This window comes from Mus musculus, chromosome 3, assembly GCF_000001635.26.
Source record: "Mus musculus strain C57BL/6J chromosome 3, GRCm38.p6 C57BL/6J".
NCBI classification, from domain to species: domain Eukaryota; kingdom Metazoa; phylum Chordata; class Mammalia; order Rodentia; family Muridae; genus Mus; species Mus musculus.
The window spans coordinates 33,797,877-33,822,009 of record NC_000069.6 but is presented as its reverse complement, the minus strand read 5'-3'; the positions used below and the strand labels follow the sequence as shown (position 1 = coordinate 33,822,009).

The 24,133-nt window shown below is 37.9% G+C and overlaps 2 protein-coding genes across 21 annotated transcripts in view; one reads left to right on the top strand and one right to left on the bottom strand.

The window, feature by feature from the left end:
* Positions 1–11,253, top strand: part of Ccdc39 (coiled-coil domain containing 39) — a 33,569-nt gene extending 22,316 nt beyond the window's left edge. For 2 of the 10 annotated variants that reach the window (XM_006535498.4, XM_011249686.3), the window contains 9 exons: positions 496–633; positions 1,994–2,202; positions 5,059–5,182; positions 5,939–6,098; positions 6,492–6,598; positions 7,215–7,355; positions 7,481–7,657; positions 7,744–7,820; positions 8,810–11,253. In XM_006535498.4, coding sequence (XP_006535561.1) covers positions 496–633; positions 1,994–2,202; positions 5,059–5,182; positions 5,939–6,098; positions 6,492–6,598; positions 7,215–7,355; positions 7,481–7,657; positions 7,744–7,820; positions 8,810–8,963 — 1,287 coding nt within the window. In that variant the 3' untranslated portion in view covers positions 8,964–11,253. Of the gene's footprint in view, positions 1–495; positions 733–1,993; positions 2,203–3,212; positions 3,276–5,058; positions 5,183–5,938; positions 6,099–6,491; positions 6,599–7,214; positions 7,356–7,480; positions 7,658–7,743; positions 7,821–8,809 lie in introns of those variants that run through there. The other 8 variants (XR_003954358.1, XR_001783715.1, NM_026222.2 and 5 more) reach the window with 8 other exon arrangements.
* Positions 7,150–22,212, bottom strand: Ttc14 (tetratricopeptide repeat domain 14). 11 transcript variants are annotated; one of them, XM_006535524.3, is made up of 13 exons: positions 21,574–21,994; positions 21,336–21,428; positions 20,930–21,054; positions 20,620–20,819; positions 19,067–19,151; positions 18,806–18,935; positions 18,405–18,560; positions 17,939–18,010; positions 17,470–17,589; positions 17,248–17,370; positions 15,077–15,194; positions 14,062–14,171; positions 11,856–13,324 (listed from the first exon to the last, which is right to left on the bottom strand). In XM_006535524.3, exons 1-13 carry the CDS (start codon positions 21,729–21,731, stop codon positions 12,421–12,423), a joined length of 2,394 nt encoding a protein of 797 aa, XP_006535587.1. In that variant the 5' UTR covers positions 21,732–21,994; the 3' UTR covers positions 11,856–12,420. The 11 variants fall into 11 exon arrangements, 9 of the variants coding, with proteins under 9 accessions (NP_081895.2, NP_001277429.1, NP_001277431.1 ...); XR_880651.3 differs by having other exon boundaries at positions 11,979–13,324; positions 14,062–14,154; positions 21,574–21,792; NM_027619.4 differs by lacking the exon at positions 21,336–21,428 and having other exon boundaries at positions 7,150–13,324; positions 21,574–21,827.
* Between the last annotated feature and the right edge of the window lie 1,921 nt (positions 22,213–24,133).

Sequence of the window (24,133 nt, the reverse complement as noted above, 5' to 3'; positions counted from 1 at the left end):
AAAGTTCGACTTTGCTTAGGTACTTGGCAAGTCATTGCTTGGAGGCACCTATAATAAAACAATACTGAAAGGAAGCACACAGATCCATTCACAAGGACAAAATTGGAGCATGAGTGCTATGGGATGCCACAGTTCCAGGAGACTGTTTCCATGAAACTCTTCGCCTCAGGACTGCGGCCAGGTTTCTAAACCTGTCAAGCAAGTCACTACTGGAGAAGATATAGCACTTTCCCCTCCTGAGTGGTGAGCACCTTCAACACCAGACTGAATTGGAACCATACATAACACTTCTTAGAATTGTTGCTCTCAGGGTAACCCCAAAACATCAATGGTGGAAATTACAACGTTTCTGTGTTAATACTTTTGAATTTATGTGAAATTTTGAATAATTTGAAGTGATGTGAGAGGTTGGAACTCCTAATGCATGACATAGATATTGCTGTCTGCTCTTCATTTCATTGTTTAAAGCATACGTACCATCCCTTCTTTTTACAGAATGACCTCTACTTCATTAAGAAATCAAATGGTAAAAACAATGATGAGAAAGAGTCTCTCATGAATAAAATAAGTGAACTGAACCTTTTTATTGACAGATCTGAGAAGGAACTGAGCAAAGCCAAAGCTGTGAAAGAGGTGTGATGAATCTGGATACATAGTAAGCCCCATGCTTCCACAGGAATGGGAACCACAGGAAAATAGAAAACAAGGAAGCAATTAAGGAGAAAATCACCTGTAATAACCACTGTATTCAAGATTAAGTGCTAATAGGCATATTATTTCTTAGTTATAAAAAAGAAAATTATTCTATCTTGTATTTTCAAATGTTTATCATACATTTTCTACATCATAAATTCTTCTTTAAAATTAATTCTTCAGCATTTCCTATAGGGGCAGTTATGAGTTTAGCATAATCTACTTAAGTATCTTTTGGTCTGGCATTGTTATTTCTGATGTTCTGATACCATATGCAAGTGTTGTGGTCCACAGTGTATTGTACAGTTGCTCAGGTGTTTGGAATAATTCCTATCTGTGTAATTAAGCTAAACATGAGTATTTTAGGGACTTGAAACTATAGTTAGGCCAAATTGTTCTCTAGATGGTTCCATTACTACTTTTCTACCAGCCAGTATAACAATTCTTAGTTTACCATCAGTGGGGTTAGATTGTGTTTCCATCTTGATGGAGAAATATGGAAATCTCATTGTTTTAGTTTGTACTTTTTACTTGGAAAACTTCTTTAAAGTTCAAAACTAAATTTATATCTAAAACATTTCATTATGTTTCATTTTTTTTGACTATTCAGTTTATATATCCTTGGTTTGTTTTTTTTTTCCATTAAGGGGTTTATATTTTTAATTGTTTAAAAATGTTATATAATTTTTAAATATTGCCAATATTTTCTCAATTTGACTTTATAATTTCATTTTTTAACATAAAATTTAACATTAAGAATCAAAGGCATTTACTCTATACTGTTTATGCTTAGAAACTTGTGCTAAAATCAGACAAAGGGTAATTGCTCTGTTGGTTGTATTGATTTTGTCTGTTGCATTAGGTTTTCTTACTCCTCAGCAGTACCTTTCTGTGATGTGAGATGTAGGGATCTCATCTCTTGCTACCCAAAAGCCGTACTTGGGAAGTGGCTAACTTTACACTCCAGGCTGTTTCTTCTATGTTGTTTCCTTGCAAAGTCAATTGATTAATGATTTCCATGCAATACTCTACACATGACAAGATGGCTTTATACTACAGATGTCTTTCTACAGTATTTTGTATGACTAGTAAAGCTTGAACTTAATTTGAATTATTAAAGATGATTTGGATCAGCCCTAGCTCCCCACTCTTAACTTTTATCCTAGCAGATGTCACATAGTGGTCTAATTGAAAAAATGGGTTTTCATGTTTGACTTTTGTTGCAATAGAAAAGAAAAATACTATGATTGTTGTATAGAAATAATTATCTCAATACATGAAAATTTTATTATGTTGGTAGGATATGATGATCGAGGACAATCTTTTAAAGCTTCAAGTTAAACGTGCTCGAGAATTGCTTTACAGCAAGGCAGAGGAAGTCCTTTCTCTAGAGAAAAGGAAACAGCAGCTGGGCAAAGACATGGAAGAGAGAGCTGAAGAAATTAAAGTGCACAAAGCCATGCTTACCTCACAGATCAGATGTGTTGAACAGCAGCGAAAAACTATGAGGTAATTATCATATTTTCTTTTGTCTCTTCTGCTAAATCACTTTGCAAAAGTGTTGGGGTGGTGTGAGGAGAGCTCCCTGTTTCCTGACACCACCCTCATGCTCATCTTTCTCTGACTCATTAGAATGAGGTTAGAGAAGTCTAGTTGCTTCTGTTTGGCTAATCCTGTATCCATGAGACATATCCCTATACAAGATCAGTAATCATCTTCACTTTTTTAGTGCATGTGTATTCATGTGTATGTATATGAGGTGCATGTGTATGCCAGAGGACACTCTTAGGTGTCATCAGGAATGTTATCCCATGAGACAGGGTCTCTCATAGCTGAGAGCTGAGGCTGGGCTGGCTGGCCAGAGTCCCAGGGATACATCCACATTGCTGGGATTATAGGTTCCAGCTACTGTACCCGGTGTTTTTATATGGACTCTGGGGTCAAATTTGGGTCCTTATGCTTGGAAGACAAGCACTTCACCAAATCCTGGTCCTTGGAATTGATATTTTATGTGATCTTAAATAAAAACAAAAAAAGGTCCAGTAAGGTGTTCCCTTATCTAGCTCTAATAGTTAAGCTTACTGAAGCAACTTGCTTGCAGAATGTTTTAGTATCACTTCTGAGATTATCCAAGCCACGTTCTTTGGTTAATGTTAATTCCTTTTAAAGGATGTAATTTTTGATTGGTCGTTGGCATATAGGAATATCATAGTTAATTTCTAAGTACCGCATATTCTCATTGGAGTTGTAGTTTTAACATTTATGAATGTAGACTTTAATTTTCTGGGCACTCCACTTGTATAAGTTTTGAATACGTTTTGCTTCTCTCCACCCTATAAGTTTTTTTCTTGGCTGTACTTACATTATATTGACTGAATCTCTAGTTCAGTATTAACAGTAATTAGATACCTTTGTCTCTTGCCTGATCTCAAAGGGAGGGTTTCCTTGTTTTTTTTTAAAATTAACTACAAGGGATTTTTGCAGCCTTATTAACTTGTTTACCTTTTGTGGTGCTGCAGATTAAAACAAGGGCTTCATGTATGCTGGACAAGATGAACTACATGCCTCAGCCTTCTTCTGAGGTACCCTTCACCATATGAAAAAAAGGCACACCTGTTTTTGTTTTGCTGAAAATTTGCTTCAATTTTATAAAACTGGAAACTTTTCTTATATACTTTTTCTGCATTTATTGACATCATGTATTTTCAATGCTGTTATTGTAATTACATTGACCAGTTTATCAAACTTAAGCCAACCTTATATTTTTAGTGTCTTTTGATTTTGATAGTATCTTACATCTTTTAACCTGTATGCAAATGATCCTTGGTTCCCCTTGCTCCCATCACCAGGTTTTCATTGTGTATACCCTCATAAAATGATCTGTATTTCTTAGATTTCTCTATTCTAATTAAGTTTTCAAGAGTAATTTTTTCTTTATAATTTTCAAAGACCTCATTGATGAAACCACTGGGGGGTTATTTTTTTGATAGGGAATGTTCAATTGACTTGTTTCAAAAATGTCTATCTTCTTATCAGAAAGCAGCATTTGGTGCTGCAGTAATGTTCCACGAGTAAATCTATTTTTGTTGTTGAACCCTGCCTTCCACTTTTTCATGAACTCATGAAAAAATTTTTTTCTTGTTCCCAAAGCATATTTCCTGTCTTTCCCACTTCTTCCTTTTAGAAATTGTATTTTATTATTTGTTTTTGAGACTGGGTATTGATAGGTAGCTCGGACTGTCCTTGGCCTCAAAAGTCCTCCATCAGCTTCCCAAGAACCAGGATTAAAGGTGTCTGCCACCACACCTGGCTTCTTCTCTTGTTTAGAAAGGTGAAAAGATGAATTTCTTCTGCTTAGTCTTCCACCTTTAGCTGCTGAACATGTAAGTTATGATCACTTAAGACTGAATACATTCTGATCAAATACAGTAAAAAATTCTAAAATGCCAACTTCCAGTTCTAAATGTCTTTTACTACCAGCGTTTTCTAGAAGAAAGACAGTAGGTTGAAGACTTCTTTTTGATATGATCAAGTGGTTTACTTTCATAAGGTTTTAGCAAGAAGTGAGTCCATTTCTGTTCTGGCATGCAGACGTTACCATCACTACTATTATAACTCCTGAAAATAGCTCATGAAAGTTTACTGAAACAAAAGGAGAAAGTAACATTTAAGAACCTGACACCAAATGCTGGTAAATCCCCCATGAATTTGTTTAATGCCTTGTAAAGAGATGTACTAACTCCCACTGTACTGTTTCAATAGCAAGGCAGAGGTCATAGTTCCCTCTAGAGCGAAAGTTAGGTGTGTCTGCTTATTTCCCACTTGAAAATATTTAGAGTTAATTGTAACATAAACCTACTGTTGGTGAATTATCTACCTGAGCCCCTTGCTGCGATGTGGAGCAAGCCATGCAGACAGGAAGCTTGTATCTTCTTCTGTGTCACAAATGGAAACATCCTTCATCTCTGTTATAACAGTCTCTCATGTCTTCTGTTAGAATCTGTCAACTATGACAAGCTAGCTTGTTTAAGCAGGGTAAACGCTGAGATCTATACACAGGATCATTAAAACAGGAGAGCACTTTAACCTGCTTGAGTACAGTAATAATACAAGTCCAAAGGTCTTCAATAAAAACAATACTAATTTTTTAAACAATTTTTATTAGATATTTTCTTCATTTACAATTCAAATGGTATCCCGAAACTCCCTTATCCGCCCACCCCCACCCCGTGCCCTGCTCCCCAACCCACCCACTCCAGCTTTCTGGCCCTGGCATTGCCCTGTACTGGGGCATATAATCTTTGCAAGACCAAGGGTCTCTCCTCCCAATGAACAATACTAATTTTTAATTTCTTCTTTTATTAGTTCTGAATTTCATGAGCGGCTAAGTAAAATTGATAAGCTTAAGAATAGATATGAAATTCTTACTGTTGTCATGCTGCCTCCTGAAGGAGAAGAGGAGAAAACACAGTCCTATTATGTAATAAAGGTAATAACATCTACCTGCTATAAATCTATGATTGTATGACATATATTTATTCATTCAATATATATTAAAATATTTATTCATACTTCACATCTCAAATATGCAAACCAAGTTATTTCTCTGTAACTAAGTCTAGCTTTTAACAGAAATTATCCATGGCTAGAAGTGGAAAACAGATTCTTTTTTTTTTTTTTTTAATAAAGATGCACCGAGGGCCACATCTTGACATCTGCAAAGGCCTAACTTCTGAATGGAGTCACATTCCTAGATGTTAGGACCTCAGCACATCTCTTTAATGGCCACAGTAGCTCCTGGTGTTGGCCCTGCAATAGCCTTCGGCCTACATGTTGAACATACCAGGGTGTTTGCCATGTTTGACCTTTAGTGTCTGATTCTGCTTAAAAGCAAAACTGGAATAACATACCAAAGAACTAGCTAGCATTCTTCACATTTCATTCCCAAGAAACTAAGTCTTTATAAGCCAACAGCCTTGTTCTGACCAAATTTGAGTGATACTGTCCAATAAAAGTATAACGCGCCCTTTCCTCTTGGTGTTTTATGTTGGTTACACTTCCACCATGGTTTCATATTCTATATACATGCTGTATTTTAAAGCCTAAGAATTTGTTTGGTCATGTGGGAAGTAACTGTCTGGCAAGTATGTGAAGGCCCTAAGGTGAGCAGGGATTGCTGTGAATTACTTATGCTCTGTTTTAGGCAATATCCCCTATGATAAATTAACCATTCTGTATCTTATAGGCTGCTCAAGAAAAAGAAGAACTTCAAAGGGAAGGTGATAGCTTGGATGCTAAGATCAACAAAGCTGAAAAAGAAATCTATGCTTTGCAAAACACCTTGCAAGTACTTAACAGCTGCAACAGCAATTATAAGCAATCTTTCAAAAAAGTGACTCCGTCAAGTAGGTAGCAGCCATTACAACAAATATGATGACGACTAGTTAAATAAATGTAGAGAAGGAACATTATGATTCTTGGAGAATAAAAGTGTGCTATGATTGAGCCTAAAAAAAGGAATCATATTATGTTCCTCCCTCTTTGTTTTAATAAGTATGAGGTGTTATTTACATTATTAGTTTTATTTGACTATGGTATATCTCTTTAGGGAATTCGTTTTGAATATGGAAAATATACTGGTGCTATATACTAACTAAGAAATGGCTACTACATGTCTATACTGTGTTTTTCATGGGGATCTAAGATGTGTAACCTTTCATTTAAAGTCAGAGGTTTACTTGTTATTACTTTAAGGTAGCTTTGCACGTATTACATTGGAAATTAAAATTCTCTTGTAGGTGATGAGTATGCATTAAAAATTCAACTAGAAGAACAAAAAAGAACTGCAGATGAGAGATACAGATGCAAACAAAGGCAGATCAGAGAACTTCAAGAAGATATCCAGGTGGCTTCTACAGACTTTTTAGTACTGAGCCCTAAATAAAGGTCAACCACCACTATCACTACTTAATCCTGTACAAAGAGCATTGTTAGAGAAGGCCATGAGAAACACAAACAAGCAGAGAAAAATATCAAGGCAATCAGTTACAATTCTATGGCTGAGAGGCAATAACTGTATTAGTTATCAACCACAGCTAGGCAATCCCGACTCATCCACTCACCATCACTCAGTGATCTCACGGAATTCCTCAAAGAGCACATTCAATTTTTAAACAAAGTTTAAAACAAAGAATCTAGTGACAGTAGCCACTAAAGCAAACCAGTGAAGGGCAGAGGGATGTGCTTTGGCACGTAGGGCCTAGCTAAGTGAACCAACTCAACACAAACTATTAGTCTTTGAAAAATGGATAATTTCAAGTATTGTTTGTAAAGTTCCCAGGAGAGTAATATTCAAAACTAATTCACAGGACCACTGTATTCCTTATCCACCAATACAGTAAATAGAGCACATAAATAAGACGACAAAAAATTCAAATTGAGGGAACAGCTGGCAAATGGCAAGCAATAAGTCTTCTTTTTTTATTCTGACCATGAATATGTTGACACTTTATTTTCTACAGAGCATGGAAAATACTTTTGAAGTTATAGGACACTTAGCAAATAATGCCAAAGAGAAATTAACAGAGAAACAAACACTTGCATTTCAACTTCGTAAGGAGACTGAGGAGCAGAAGCCGAAATTGCAGCGAATAACTAAGCAGGTGCTGACGACCTCTTAAAGCTGACCCTAATCCTCACATCTCTGAAGTACCAAACAGACTCAGACCCCGCTTTCCTTACCTCATGGAAAGTAGTTTTATGTAATACCTGACTTATTTATTAACAGTGTGGAAGACTCAGAAGAGAAATCCGCATTTTGAAACAAACAGATAATGAAACTCTAGAAGAACAGGACATTCAGCTCCGTGAGATCATACAGTTTCACAAGGACATTGACCAAATGTTAGTTAATGCCATGGAAAATGCAGAAATTCATGCCATCTTTAAAACATATTTTGAGCAGGTAACAGAGTATAATATAGTAAGTCTGTGTATCTAATTAACTTTCTTGTAAACTGTGTAGGACTGATGACTGAAATATTCTTTCAGAACGGGTTAGAACTACCTACAGCAAGAGGCCCGAGCTCGAGATCTTCTTCCCAGTCTTCCTCCCTTTCATCATTCAGGTAAGGAGGGGAAGCGGGTCCTGACCCTCACCGATGCTGCTGCCACCCACGTCACTCACCCTCAGCAACCTCACTCCAGGACACACACTACAGCAAGCCGCCTGCAGCTGCCAATATTTCTATTATGACACATTTACTGTAACTAGCAAGTGATTTTAGGGAACAAGGTTGGGTGAGAATTGGGGTGATAGAACAAACACTTTGGGTGAACTCTAACTGGAAAAATTTAAATCTTTTCAAACTGTAAAGAGTAAGTTAGAGGCAGAGACAATGAATTTTCTAATTATAGATGTTTATTTACCATATCTTACTTAGCTTAATGCGAACCAAAATGTACCAGGAGGAGGACTAAGTCATGGACATTATGTCTTTGTTGACAGGTTTATTATTAATAAACCCGATTTTAAGACTTCTACTGTTTAGAGTTATGTACTAGTTTTTATTAGTCTGTGTAACTGTTTCACAGTTAAAAAAAAGAGATGCCCAAAGACAGCGTTTTAAGCTTAAAAACTAAAAACCTCTTTTCTACATAAATATATCAAACTACTCAATGTTTATTATATATTAAAATTTTCTGTATTTTTAATAAAACTTATCATTTCAGAAGCAAATGGCTATTTTGCAAACAATCTCACCATCTTTCCTGCCAACCCCTCTCCTTTTCAGCATGCCCTTAAACTATCCTTTTGATCACTCTACCAAGCACCCATCCATTCTTTTGTTTCTACCTTACAAACTATTACTTCCAATTATATGAAACTCATTACACTTGAAAATATATTTTTCTCACAGAAACAATTAACAATTTAAACTATGTTCACTTCTGTTTTTGAAAGAATTGGTCATATTTTTAAATTTTATTAACACTAATAGGTTTCCTAGTTATTTAATTACTTATGGAATTAAAAAAATAATTCTTTTTGCCAATAGAAAGGTCTTTTTGAAGTACATTTTGCACTGAGTTTACAGAAAATCCTTTCTTGTTCCAGGTCGCTCGAGGATGTAACTCTCCAGTCTCCCCCCACAGCTAAAGTGATACAGCTCAGATTCCCAGAGCCTCCTCCAGCAACAAATGACAGTTCTAGGTCAGCTAGTAGTGGCAGTAATTCCAACATTCCTAAAGAAAAAAAGCTCAGCAAATGAACATGCTTTTTTTTAAAAAAAAATCTTTTTATACATTTAGAACACAAATGAAAATCTTATTAATAGTTAAGTCTCTCTCTTTTTCTGGGGCTTCATTTATTAATGATGCAGGCTTACTAAAATACTACCAAAAGTACAGAGCAGACAAAAGTTCTGTACAGTGGCTATAAGAGCTGTCTGAGAAAAGAACAAAGGGAGTTTTGTGTTTGTTTTTTTCCTACTGTTTTATTTATAGAGAAGGAAAACTGCAGAACCTTAGCCAAGCCACATGTGACAAAGCAGAGGGAAATAAGCAGGTTTTTTTTTTTTTTACTAGAACATGTCTACAGTGTTAGATGTTTTATGAAGTAACACATTTATAAGATTCTTTCACTAATACACTTCTAAAGATTTATTCTATCTCTCAATAATGAAGTTTTCATTTACTCTAGATCACCAAACTACCTTTTAAAATAAAAAATAAGCGAACAACTGTATTCTTCAGATGTTTTTAAGGGGGTTAACATGAGGGAGGAGCTTGGGAAAGACCATCTTTTGTTTATTTGTACTGTTTATAATGTGTAACCAAAACACAGCATCATTCCCACTCCCTCAGGAAAAAGTTTAGTAAGAAAGACACTGTTTATGTATATGTACATATGCATTTGTCTCTATATGTGCACAAATAAAGTGAAACCTAAGCTGTTAAGAATGTTTCTTCTCTGACCATGAAAGAACTGAACATATTAAATTTACACTGGAGGTAGATATTGCATACTATATTTAAAATTTTTTTTCCAGCTAATACTTTATTTCCAGCACTTTGACCTTTTTGGGATAGCATATGAAATAATACTATAAAGCTAGATTTCAAATACATTACCATTCAGGTATATAAATCAGCATCTCCTTTAAACCTTTGGGAAAATCGTCATTACAGCAGTGATTGTCTTAGAACTCAGTTACTTCTGGAAACGCAGCACTGGTAGGAAATCTGTTTCTACTAATGATCATTTTAAATTTAGAAACATAGTTAAGTCTAATAAGTAAAAAGGCTAAGAAAACTCTGGGCACTTTTTGGTTCAAACACTGCTTAAATTAAATTCACAACATGTTTAGGATCTAAAACTGATTAATCCCATCATTTTGTTTATCAATGTTGTGATTCTCAGTTATGTTTTAGTTTGTAAGTTACTTAGAACTTAAAACATAAACTTTGTGTCCTACAAAGGCAGAGGTTTTGTTCCTAGGGAGATTACTTTTCTAAGCCTTTTCTTTTCGTAATCTAGAGATAATTAACTATCACAGGTTTATTAAAGGAACATATAAGCAAAATACACTGGCACTAAAACAGGGTTAACTGCATAGTAAGTAGTTAGCTTCTACCTATGGAATCACTACTAGATCCTACTCTGGAATGGCCAGCATCCAAGTTTACATTTAACCACTATACTAACTGCATGTAGTCATGTTAAATGGGAGGACAAAGGATGAATCCTGTTTTCAGATCTGGAATATCTTAACATCCAGAAGTCACAGTTCTACTCATGGAAATTAAGACAAAGCTGTCCAGGGAACATGCAAACTATGGACATATTAATGTAAAAGAAACTAATGATGACAGAACTGAGAATCAATTTAAATTCTCAATAATTTTTTTCTGTGACGACTCCTCAAATATTCCATGGAACTAGATGCTCAGTGTAGTCTGCTTAACTTAGAATGTCCTACTAGGAAAGATGTAATTTTCAAAGTCTGATAGCCTTCCCTACAAGGCACTATCCTAAGGGTTAAGTAACATGGTATGTGTAAGATTACAAGGTGTACTAGGGATTCTCAAAGATCAAGGGGTGTGCATAGAGGTGGTTTTCACATAACAACAACAAACCCTAGCTATGTAGGAGTAAGTCTGGAACTAGTGAGACATAGAATACTCTTAAGAGTTCCTTGGTGCTGGGCTAGCAAAATGGCCCAGTGGATAGAGGTACTTGCTGTCAAGCCCAATGAGCCAAGATTCATTCCTGGGACCCGTAAGGTGGAAAAAATTCCTTCAAGTTGTCCCCCAAAGTCCACATACGCTCATCATCCTTACCCCAGCCCCCATGATGATGATGATGATTTCCTTGGTGTAAAAAACAAATGTTGAAGTGATTATGAAATTTCTGCTGCCATTATTTATTGTTCTTAATCAAGGTTTCTTTTCTGTATTGTACTGTAAAATAACTGTTATATTTTACAGTAGTTTTCCATCACTGTAATTTGGTACAAATACTATGTATCAGTATTAAAGCATTTTACTGGTAGAAACACACATGCAACGAGTCTCTTTTATTTCTGCCACTCCCTCATGCATGTTTGAGGGTGGATCCCATCCAATGACCAGTAAGAGATTAAAAGCTTATTGCTATTTGTACTTTCTAGAATCCTAATTTAAGAGCATCAGAAATGTAATAGCTATGACAACTTACTAATACTGCCAAGAGTCTACTATTCAATTTCTAGTAATTCAGAGAGGTTCTTTGAAAGTTGAGTATAATTTCTTCCTTAGCTGTCCACACATGGCACTGTGTGTGTGTTGGAAGACTAGCTTTGGGAGCTAGTTCTCTCCCTACACCATGGGCTCTTGGGATTGGAGTCAGGTTCTCAGGCATGGCTGGTACTTCTACCTACTGAGCCCCCTTAGAGGCCTGGGATTGACTCTGGGTTGGTTATCCACTAGGATTCAGTAAGGGGCATCAATAGAGGAAAGCGACAGATAAGAAATCTTCTCTGCTGCTATTTTTTCCTAATAGTTATTTTCTATTCTCATCTAGTTTGATACAAAATTCTCAAAGGGTTAGGTCAATGTTTAGAATTAAAGATTTTATGACGATAACCATTAAATAAAAATAATATTGGAGAAATAAAACAGGCTCTGATTAACCAACTTTCATAGTCTTATTCTTAAGGTATTTTGTTAAGCTGGGAAGAAAACAAGTGTTCACAAACCATCTGCATCAAGCCTTAGACATTAAGTCATAATTTATCACTTAAAAATGAAATGGTGCAAAATTTTTAATACTGAAAACAAATGATTGAAAATAATATCAAAGAAATATTCAACCATATATTCTACCCCACCCCCAAAGGCTGAGGGCTTTTAACAAAAAAACAGAATAAAGTTTCTTTTGATAAAACAATTCAACTGTTCAATGCAAACATAGTTTTCTCTAACAGTGAAATAAGATGGACCCAAGGAAGGAGTCTCACAAACCATATTATAGTGAAGAAACAAAGTACTCAGAAACTATCTTTAGGTGAAAAAGTCTGAACTGTTAGTTAAAAGTTGTATCCACATATACCCACAACACTGACAAAGGGGCTGATAATGAAAACAAAACAGCCTTTTGTGATCTGTTACAAATAAGTTTAGACTTAGAACTATTTGTTAGGGCTAAAGAATCCCCAAACTTCTGGAAATTAAAATTTCCTTAGCAGATCATTTTTTTGGCTTGTTCCCTTTTTCTTTCTCAAATTCAGCTATCTGATTAAATATATTGAGTAAATTTTGAGGTAAATTTTTCTTAACTCTGCTGTCTGGCTGCTCTTTGCTATTTAGCATCTCTTCTGGAGCCTCGTTTCTATTACCCTCCCCACAACTGTCCTCCTTTTCATACACACGCTCTCCCTGGTTTGTATTTAACTGGTATCTTTGCTCATGTTTACTGACATCCCGCGATCCAGAGTATGTATATTTTTTTTGTTTTTCAAGTGATTTCCAAGAGTAGTCTGAACTTGCTGGTGAAGTAGAGTACTTCACAGAACTTGGCTCCCACCTCCTAGAGTGATCTTTTCTTCCCTCTGTGTCCTTTTCAAATCTTCGGTAACTAGATGCTTTCATCTTGTCCTCTGAATTTCTAGAGAAGGAATCTGAGGAATTTCTCCTGGAGAAATGTCTTTCTGATTTATATGGCTTTTCGGTTTTGCTACTACCTGCCTGGGTTTTATAGCTATTGTAAAAATCTGACCTACCTCCCAAATCATCTGGTACTTCACCTGAAGATGTGAGAAGGCCCCTCTCTTTCTCTTTTACCTGTGCATTTGGACACTGTAACCTATCCTGCTTTTCCAGCAGCTTCTCCACTTCTTGCTTTTGATTAAGGAAAGATGCTGAGGTATTAGTTGGAACTGGGTAGCAATCATCTTTCCTACTTTGATCTGTGTGGCCTGAAGATGGCCTAGACCAGTGCCTCTTTGAACTTCGAGAAGACTCTGAACGATTCCTCTTACTTTTCTTATGCCGTTTGTGGCTAGAAGAGGAAGAAGAGGAGGAGGAAGAGACGGATTCATCAGCAGAAGAAACACTTGAAGAGGAAGATGATTTTCTTCTTTTCTTCTTTAGCCTTAAAAAAATTAGTTGGCTCATCAGACACGTTAAGTATAAAAACATTAGTCAAATATTCCTCAAGTTTTTACCCTAGTTTGTATCACTTGAAGATGTTGTAAATAAGCTATCATTCAGACATAATAACAGTCTCAATTACTTCATCAAGTTTTACTATGAAGCATGGTTTTTGAGAACACCTATGAAGAAAGGTGTCATTATAAGCAAATGCAGTACTTGTGAAAGATGCAGTAGCCTTTCTGGCATTGTTTATGCCTACCTGAACATGTTAAGCAGCAGCCTGGGTTTTCTACCTTCCTATCCCTAGATTCTTTATGTTCCCCTTCAGCATTATGAACATTTCGGGGCCAAAAAGTTCTTTAGTGAAGTTAAGAGTAGACTGTCTTGTGCACTGTAGGATGTTGACACAAAGGATCCTATGTCCTCTACACATTCCACAGCTAACAGTAAGCATACAGCAAAACCACCAGTATCTAAGAACCATAGGTCCTCTTCTAAATGCCCATCTCCCAGAAAGTAAAAAGAACTTATTCTATACTTTAATATAATTTTTAAAAAGAATTGTAGCCTTAGGTTTTACTTTGCTTAATTTCCTAACACGTGGAACTATGCTTGCTAAGAATTATCACTTGAGATACATTTTTTTTTTTTACTTACTTTACCTCCATATGGCACTTTGGGTTCAACTCTGTTGCTTTTAAGTTTTTAAAAAAAATAGTGAATATTATAGTTTACCTTTTCTCCTCTTTTAAGAGCTTACGCAACTTTTCTGCACTTGTTTCTATTTTCTTTGTTTTCTGCTTTTCTTCCTTTTCAGCTTGTTTTTCTCTTAATTCCAAAGATTTCTTTTAGAACCCAGATATCGGAAAAAACCACACGTTAAAAATAAAAATAGCAGAATATGCAAAAACCAGTATTTAAAAACCACCCCCAAGCAGAAACCCAGTTTAGGATAACCGAATCACCAGAGAGCCAGGATTAAACAAGTTATATTTTTCCAAATAAAAAAATTGGTATTAATCATTTGAATGACCAGAACAATATTGAGGACCATATTGCAGTTGGTATCCCAAGAAAAACAGGGAAGCCATTGCAGTAGTACCAGTGACCCAGAATGCAAGTAAGAGTTCAAAAGAGATGAAAATTATTTTTAAAAATTGGAAAATGTAAACAGGACACAATTTTTACAAATTAAATTTAAGTAAGGACATTCCACAGAGGTGAATTGAGGGGAAAATCACCATGTTCAAATACAAACCATTTTAAAAATAGCACAGCCCAGTTGGATGCATGATTACATAAGAAATCATTTTCCAGTTTGTGGATGGGGATGAGCAGCACCAGATGTCACAGACACAGCAGCAATGGTCCAATTCAGAAGAAAATGCATGAGAAAACATCATCATCAGTATTACAGGAAAGGACAAGGAAACAACGTCTACAAAGGTCTGCATAATTAGCTCAGTCACACCAGCAATTCTCAATCTTATAACCACCAGGGAAGTAAGCTCTCCACAAAGGACAACAATCAACATCACATACTGACTTTAGGCACAGGCATTTTCTTACGTGGCTATTTTTTACTTCTGAATAAATAAAAAAGCAGTGGTACTATAATGCTATGCAAACCTAATTAGGACAAGCTATTCATTTTCATAATACTTCACCTAGGTTACCTAGTTTTTCCCTAAAAGAAAACGATATTTAATTTTAAATACCATCAAATTTCAAAGAGGAAATAAAGAATCACCTGCATATATTTATGAAGTTTCTGCAAAGCATCCTCTGCATCTTTAAAAGTCTCATCCAAAGTCAGAGCTTTCTTATAGTAACTTTCAGCATTTAGAAACTTTTCTTCTTCTTCTAACCTTAGTTAGGAAGATTAAGCATTTTGTAAAAACAAATGTATCCAAATACATAAGAGGAATCATCAGACATTTGACAGAACTTATTAGAGGCAAGTAATGCTTAGCAAATTATTTTCTAGTTACCTATTCACATTTACTTAGTGAAAAGCCCACTTAAATGAAAACCCATTACTAGCACCTAAATAGTACTGGTACTCTTCCTTAGAAATAAAGGAAAATACATATAATCTGCTGTCTGAAAATTTAGTATGATATTTGTCATTAAACTAGTTACATAAAGTTGCTCTTTAAAGGTAGTTTGTTAAGTTTTCTATGGAAAAATTTCCACTGTAAATCTATTAAAATTCTTTGGAAATATTAAAACACATATACACATAGTTGTGTTATAACCTACAATCACTCTTATCATATAATCTATAAGTGTAAACTGTGAAAAATCAAAATTACAATGTTTGGGTGGGTGTGGTGGCATACATCTACTATCCCAGCACTTGGGAGGCAAAGGAAGAGAAAGCTACTATGATTGTAGGGAATGTGGTCTAAATAATAAGTTCCAGGCAAGCCAGAGCTACGTAGAGAAAGGAAGTTTGGGTGGAGAACAATCAAAGGACTTTACCAAGTACTTCTAGTTAACCGAAGGAAGAAATTACTACTGCAAAACAAATGGGATTACTTTTGTGTTAGTAGACTGGATGTAGGGAGCCAAGGGACAAATAAATTCATTCCCAATACTTGTGGTTAGATAACTGGTTAATGTCGCACCCTCTCAGTTAAAAGATACCAATACACCAGCAATAGGACGAGCTCACTTCAGTCAGTGGCACTAGTTATTTACTTGCTAACAATCAAAAAGCTTCTCCAGTCACTAATTAAAATTTCACTAATTAGTAATTTGTGGGCATTTTCATCCCACAAATGCTTAGGTATAATGCTCATCCAAGCAAGAATGGCCAGGAAGATCTACGACACAGAAGAGGTCAATCTTTCTTCAATAATAGTAGAGCGAGGACTAGGGATGTAGCTCATTTGCAGAGCACTTGCCTGGCATGTTTGAGATACCAACTGGGTTGGAATCTGGGTTCCATTCCCAGTACTGCAAAAAGGAAAGAGAAACAGCATAATGATGTTACTGTCATAAGTGGCTTTTAGTTATCAAAACTGATTCCTGCATGTCAGGACATGGTCCATGAGGGACAACTCCTGAGATTGCTGAGAGCTTGTAAGAAACTGCAAGTAAATAAGAGTTTTGTAGCCTCTGTTTCTACCTAACATGGCTTTCATGCCCCTCCCAGGTGTCGTAAACAGGAGTGGGTTTGCTTCAGATCACACACTGTGCTTACTTCTGTTGTTCAAAAATGTTACCAAGCTCAGGTTGCCCTTGTGATTGTATATGGCCTGAACTCATATGACCCTGCCTACCTCTCAGAATAGCCTCGGAACAGTCTGATGCTCTGAATAAAGTTGGCTACTGTACGAGACTTTAGTCCACCTCATTTTTAGGCTCCACTCTCTCACTTTTATGCTGCCAACTAGAGCAACAACACTGTAAATATGTTTAACTCCAACATTTAATCTGAATTTGTGGGATTTACCAGACAGAATAGAGCTATAAGCTGAATATACCAGCAGAATCTTAAATCATAATTTACTAGAAATCACTCAATTCATATTTAGATTATATAAATTACAGTAAAATGATTTAAAAATTAAATGCTTTACTAGAGCCAGACCTTGTGATATGTGCTCTGAAACAGAACATGTAACTGATTCTACTGCACTTTATCTAATTTCTATATAACTAAAATATGCACTCTGAGCAACTGATCCCGAGACTGAAGCATCTCCAGTTACAAAGACACAGGCATACATGTGCACACATGTGTGTGCGTTCAGTAATAAGCCAAGAATAAGGGACAAAACCCTGCCACCCAAAACTGAAAGAGTGCTCTGAAATTGCATATGGTAAGAAGCTACTTTTGTACCAAAGCCTCAGGGTATCCCAGGAACCGGCTGCGCATCAGACGTTTACTATGAAATGAAACCCCATACTTACTGCCCTCCCCTTTCTACAAGTGTCTGGCAGAGATATTTCCTTGCATTCCTATGAGTTGGGCAGTTTTCTAATGCGAGCTCAAAATCTTCTATTGCTTTGTTTAGACTTCCTTTTGTTGCATATCTAGAGACATTAAACAAAAGTAGGAAATTTTAATCTTGTGACTCCTTTACACATTTTTCATTCTTCAAAACATCTCCTTAAAGTCCACAATTCACTTACAATGCTCCTCGCGCTACCAAAGCCTCCACATTTTGTTTGTCTATTTCCAGAGCTTTATTGTATTCGTTCATAGCATCCACATGTCGCCCCACCTTAAAATAATCGACTCCAATCTTCACACTGAAAACACATTTGTGAAACATCACAAATATTTTACTAAGTATCTAAATAAAATGTTAGTATAAATCATTACTAAATTAAGAAGCATTTAAATTGGACAAATATTTAGTTTTTAAATTACTCTCAGTGTTTAAAAAGCACCTCTGCTTTTACAGATATTCAAATATTAAGACACTAATTCTTTCTGGAAAACAATTCTGAACAAAATTTGTCTACTAAGATTCTAATGTAAGACCTTTATGAATGTCATTCACTTGTAAACACATTCTAGTCTTACTGATGCTGAGAGAATTCGTGTCTAAGTTACATACTAGATAACTGCCATTGTTAAACAGAACAATCTCCATACCATTTTAAAGCCCAAGATGCTGACTGCTTCTTTCTTAATGCTGAAGCAAAATCATCTTCAGAGAAATTTTTGCTATAAAGAAAATGAGAGTCAAAAATGTAAATACTTTAGAAGTACACTTCATTCTGTCTCTGGTAGATACAACAGTGAAATGGTGAATTTCAAGCAGGAAATTCGTATTACATCTATACAGCCAAGTCCTTTTAAATTGTCAAATGTGAATATTACTGTTAAATGTTAGTCTTAAGCATATATATGAACTTTTCTGTTTCCTCCTCTACTTGGGTCAAATGGCATATTCCTAGCATTGCTTAGCATCCAGACCAGGAGGAGATAGGCTCACTTCACTCAACCTTCAGTATATTCCTATTGCTACGGTCAACGTGTTCTTCAGCTATGTAGCCTCTGAGCTAATCCACACCCCTCACCACCTTTATCAGCTAAGAGAATGCAGATCTACTTTTACCTTTGTAGGCCTCTCATTAAAGACGGTGGATGAGATTCATCTATTCCTAGTTTCTCTAGAAGGAATTCAACTACTCCTGGATTAACAAATCCCAGAGAACTCTGCATGATATTTTCATAGGACTCCAAAGAATTACTATTTAGTTCAACACTCCTCCTTTGTAAAATAAAAAAAAAAAGGAAAAAAAAAAGAAAAAGAAAAAAATCAGAAACACAAACAGTAAGGAGCACACCCGACTTTACTAGAAATGTGACTCTAGGAGGGTTAAACACTAATGCCACTTTTGTACACAAAAGACAGGCACTATTATGCTATAACTGTCTACCAAGCTTAAAGTAATTTACAGGCTATAAAATGCAATTCCAGTTGTAATTTGTTAGAAATAGATAAAAGATAAATACCTGTAGTACAAAGGAAGCTCTTCAGAAGTGATCACACCTAGTTTAATGCCAGCCATGTGTGGAGGAAGAGATGAGCTATACAGAGATACTGCAAGCTTTTCATGGTATCTGTCAATATCCTTGATTCCAGCTTTGAAGAAGAAAAAAGGAACAAACAATAAAAAAGTGAAAACAAAAATAAACTTTTCAAACCCTACCTCTATTAAACTACATTTTCAACATTAATTTGAAAATTTTAATTAGTATGTTGAAGTTGATCACCTCGAATTATGTCACCAGTTTGATAATATGATAAAGGATCTCCATGGTTACTGTGAGAAGGCACATCTCTTAAGGGACAAAGAGCCTGCAAGGAGAAGTATTTGAAAACACCACACATTTGACTCTGGCAAGAACAGTATCTCGTATCTTAGTTATTCATTATGAATGGTAATACTGCACATTAACAATGATAAGTCTAAGTCTAACACTATTTCCTTTTTAAGAATCCATAATTATACATATTTACAGGGTACAATTATATAGTGTTTACAGGGTAGCAAATCAATACACATATACCATTATCCTATTGGTATAATTAGTAATAGACAGATACCATTTCTTTGGGTTTAGTCTTCAGATTCTTTTCTGGTCATAGACTAGCCACCCTCCTGTGCTCCAGAACACCTCATCCTAATCCAGCTGCAGTTACCTACTTTCCTTCAGTCCTCTCCCCCTTTTCTGACTCTGGCCACTCTAGTCTACTGTCTTTTTCAGTATTCACAATGTGAACATGTGATATCTGTCTTTCTGTGTTTGCCTTATTTCATCAGAGACAGGGTCTTTCAGGCCATCCAGCATACTTTCATTCTTTTTGATGGCTTTAAACAACTGTTAACAGACATGTCAGTGACTTAAATTTAAGAATTTTTTTTTGTTACATTTTGTGTCCAACCACAATAAAACTTGTTTTTTAGCTTTAAGAACCAAGATACAGTGGTGGCACACTCCTTTAATCCCAGCACTCGGGAGGCAGAGGCAGGCGGATTTCTGAGTTCCAGGACAGCCAGGGCTACACAGAGAAACCCTGTCTCAAAAAACCAAAACCAAACAAACAAACAAAACCCCAAAAAACCAAAACCAAACCAACAACAACAACAACAAAAAAAACCCAAAAACCAAGACACAAAAGCTATTAGCATTTTAAATGAGGTGTGCACCCTCCTGTTGTATATGTCTTCTCTTCACATGGTGAGACAGAGAGCCGACATGAACAGTGTTGGGGTGAAGCACTCCAAACGGAGGCAAGCACGTTATTACAGCGAGAGAGAGAGAGAGAATGTTATATGTTTAATATGATAGGAAGGACTTGCTAGATTACTTACATACGAACATCTAATGTGCAATTATTAAGCATATGTTTAACCACAAGATATCTGTTCAGAATACCAATGAACATCATCACAACCACTAATCTCTATGATGTCAAAAAGGAGACTGACCTGCAAACAGAGTTCTCCAAACCTTGAAACACCCACAATGGAGGAAACGTAACACTCTAGTACTTGTTTTTTTTTGATAGGGATTCACTATAGAGATCAGGCTGGCCTTGAACCCACCTCTGTTCAGCCCACCTCTGCCTCCTGAGAACTAGGGTTAAAGGCATGTACTGTCAATGTCCAGCTCTCTAAGGCTTTTGGTAAGAACAACTACTGTTTTTTTTTTTTTTTTTCAGCTTATCTTTAACCCTCCCCCCCCAATATCCTACCAGGTAAATGTAAACAGACTTGGATAAGCACATAATTTTTGCATGGGATGAGTGTAGAGTGACTTACTGTGATTTCTAAGTGCGAAATATCTCTCACGATGCCACTTCCTAAACAGATCAACACCATGAAAAAACCAAACTCCCGAATAGAGCTAATTCTTCCAATCACTATATCACCACGTTCAATATCTCGGAAGAAGAGCTCTCTCCGGTCCATGCTTGGCATCTCCATGAACTGCTCTAAGGGTGGCATGACCGCATAAAGATCTGGAATAAAATAAAACCAAATCACCACGATCATTCTGACTTCCTTCTCCTTTGATAAAATGCTTTAAACTAACCAGTAAATCTTGAAAAGCTTCTCAGACTAAACTTACTGTCATTGTCGTCATGCACTTCAGAGGGTGGAGATGCGTCTGATTTCCAAGACAGTGCAAAAAGCAGATCCGCTTTTTTAGAGATGAATTTTTGTATTTCAATGTTGTCAACTCTCTTCTCTTTCCTTAAAAGAAAGGTGACTATATACATGTACATATATATATATATATATATATATATATATATATATATTTTTTTTTTTTTTTTTCACTGATCCACGCTCTCATACATCCAAACTCGTGTACGGCAGTTTTCATCACCCAACCCTGCTTAGTGTCTCCAGGGGAAGTTTTATTTATTTTAGCTTTTCAGTATGCATTTATTTAGTGCTGTGATGTGGCGTCCATGTGCCACCGTGTGCAACTGGGGGATCATAGGACAAGGCTGGGATTGGTTCTCGCCTACCCTTGCGAAGCCTGGGAATCGGTCAGGTCAGGCCGCTCGATGGAAAGTGACTTTACCCACTGAGTTCCGGAAGAAGTTTTAAGCCCGTTCTCTCTGGAAACGGGAGCAGGGAAGCTTTGGCGGCGGCTCGGAAGGCGCATCCCGGCCATTCAGCCCGGAGCCAGTGCCTGGTCACACACCCCGGGGCTCGGTCCCTCCTGTCCGCCCCGCGCCCCGGCCCGGGTCACGGCCCCGATACCTGCCGGCTCCCGGAGGAGGCGCCGCGCCGCGGGCTGGCTCGGCCGCCGTGCCCAGCAGGCTCCGGAAGTGCGGGTTGTCCTGCTGTTCACTCCGCAGCAGCGACAGCAGGGCCGGGCCGTGGCAGCCCAGCGACTGCCGCAGCAAGTCGCGGTCCATGGCGAGCCCGCCAGGCTCCGGCGTCCGAGCCCGCGCTCCCGCAAGCCGAGGGAAGCTGCCCGGACGCGCTAACCTCCCGGAAGCGCTCGCGGCGGCGAGCTGCCTCAGTCTCGCGAGACCTGGCGGGACTACGGGAACCCGCAGGAAGCGCGAAGCGGGTCTGGCGCCGAGGGCGGAGTAAGGCTGGAGGTGTGACGTGTGGGGACGCCTGAGCTTAGCACGTACGTCGGGCTGTGTGGTTCCTAGGTCGCCAAGGCCAGAGCTCCGGTCTCTTTTTCACCGGGTGCTGCCGAGTTCAGCGGTGCAAGGGTGGCTGGGCGGCCGCGGAGGAAGTTTCCTCAGTCCTGTCTGCCCGGGGCGGCGCCCGCGTCCCCTCAGGATTGCCTCAAGGTGGCGGTCGCAGGAAAGCTGCCTGCTAGACCGACGTGGGGCAGACAGACAAGGACCTACAGTTGACTTGGCGGCGGCTGGAGGCGTGTCCACCTTGTTTCTCGCTGCCTTTTAGAGGGATGTGGCTGTCACCAGCCCGGAGAGCTTTAAAGCGCAGCGCGCATGCTCTGTTCTGGCGTGGCTTTGTAGGAGTTTTAGGATAAGCTGCCTACTACTAGGGTGATATCTGTGGGCTGCCTGGTACACACTGGTACCGAGTGCTTTAGGTGGCTTACTTAAAACTGGCCAGCGTTTGCTGGCTACACTTCAGTGCTAGCTCTACACCGAGTGTAACCCATAACCCCACACAACTTTGTTCTACACCTGGGCACCACACCCATACCATCAGGGCTTTTGTTTGTTTGTTTGTTTTTTGTTTGTTTTTTTGTTTGTTTTGTTTGTTTGTTTGTTTTCCAGTTACAGGGGTTTCGAATTCATTTTCTTTCGTGACAAATACGTGATTTTTGAAAGGGACAGGACACTGGATAGTTGACCAGACCAGAGGGGGTACAATGGAAAGTGAGGGAGTTGGTTAGTGCTTGGGTTTTCAGCATGCTAGCCAAGGATTCTCTCTACCACTGAGCTACAACCCCACCTACATTTTTTTTAACTTAAAAACTCTCCAAGAAACTTTAAAGAAATATGAATAGTTTAATGAACTGTTGGGAGGGGGTGGTACAGGGTACGAAAATGGTGAAGGAAATGAAGAAAGCAGAATATTCCAAACAGATTTTCACTGCTTGGTTTCTAACCCTACTTTTACTGTGATTTCAAATTTCATCTTAAAAGTAAACACATAAGCCGGGCGTGGTGGTGCACGCCTTTAATCCCAGCACTTGGGAGGCAGAGGCAGGTGGATTTCTGAGTTCCAGGCCAGCCTGGTCTACAGAGTGAGTTCCAGGATAGCCAGGGCTACACGGAGAAACCCTGTCTCGAAAAACCAACCAACCAACCAAACAAACAAACAAAAACCAAAAAACAAACAAAAAATAGTAAACACATATGTATATCCTGTAACAAACACTAGACTCTAAAGATGAAAATACGCCCTGGCTCGGAGTGACTCTGTTTGTTTGTGGAAGACAGATAAGAATAAAGGCATAAAGCTATAACACTGAAGGTTAATGTGGCTACCTAAGGTGTGGCCTCAGATCTTTTTTTTTTCTAAATTAGGTATTTTCCTCATTTACATTTCCAATGCTATCCCAAAAGTCCCTCATACCCTCCCCCCCCACTCCCCTCCCCCCCACTCCCCCTTTTTGGCTCTGGCGTTCCCTTGTACTGGGGCATATAAAGTTTGCAAGTCCAATGGGCCTCTCTTTCCAGTGATGGCCAACTAGGCCATCTTTTGATACATATGCAGCTAGAGTCAAGAGCTCCGGGGTACTGGTTAGTTCATATTGTTGTTCCACCTATAGGGTTGCAGATCCCTTTAGCTCCTTGGCTACTTTCTCTAGCTCCTCCATTGGGGGCCCTGTGATCCATCCAATAGCTGACTGAGATCATCCCTTCTGTGTTTGCTAGGCCCCAGCATAGTCTCACAAGAGACAGCTATATCAGGGTCCTTTTAGCAAAATCTTGCTAGTGTATGCAATGGTGTCAGCATTTGGAGGCTGATTATGGGATGGATCCCCGAATAGGGCAGTCTCTAGATGGTCCATCCTTTCTTCTCAGCTCCAAACTTTGTCTCTGTAACTCCTTCCATGGGTGTTTTGTTCCCAATTTTAAGAAGGGGCAAAGTATCCACACTTTGGTCTTCGTTCTTCTTGAGTTTCATGTGTTTAGCAAATTGTATCTTATATCTTGGGTATTCTAAGTTTCTGGGCTAATATCCACTTATCTTTGAGTACATATCATGTGAGTTCTTTTGTGATTGGGTTACCTCACTCAGGATGATGCCCTCGAGGTCCAACCATTTGCCTAGGAATTTCATAAATTCATTCTTTTTAATAGCCGAGTAGTACTCCATTATA

What these genes read in the sequence shown, in the direction of transcription:
- Ttc14 (XM_006535524.3), bottom strand. Translation starts at nt 21,731, where the DNA reads ATGGACCGCGACTTGCTGCGGCAGTCGCTGGGCTGCCACGGCCCGGCC. An exon ending in CCTCCTCCGGGAGCCGGCAG is followed by an intron (nt 21,429 to 21,573) that starts GTATCGGGGCCG and finishes TCCCGTTTCCAG; the next exon opens with AGAGAACGGGCTTAAAACTT. An exon ending in TTTCGCACTTAGAAATCACA is followed by an intron (nt 19,152 to 20,619) that starts GTAAGTCACTCT and finishes TTCTCCTTGCAG; the next exon opens with GCTCTTTGTCCCTTAAGAGA.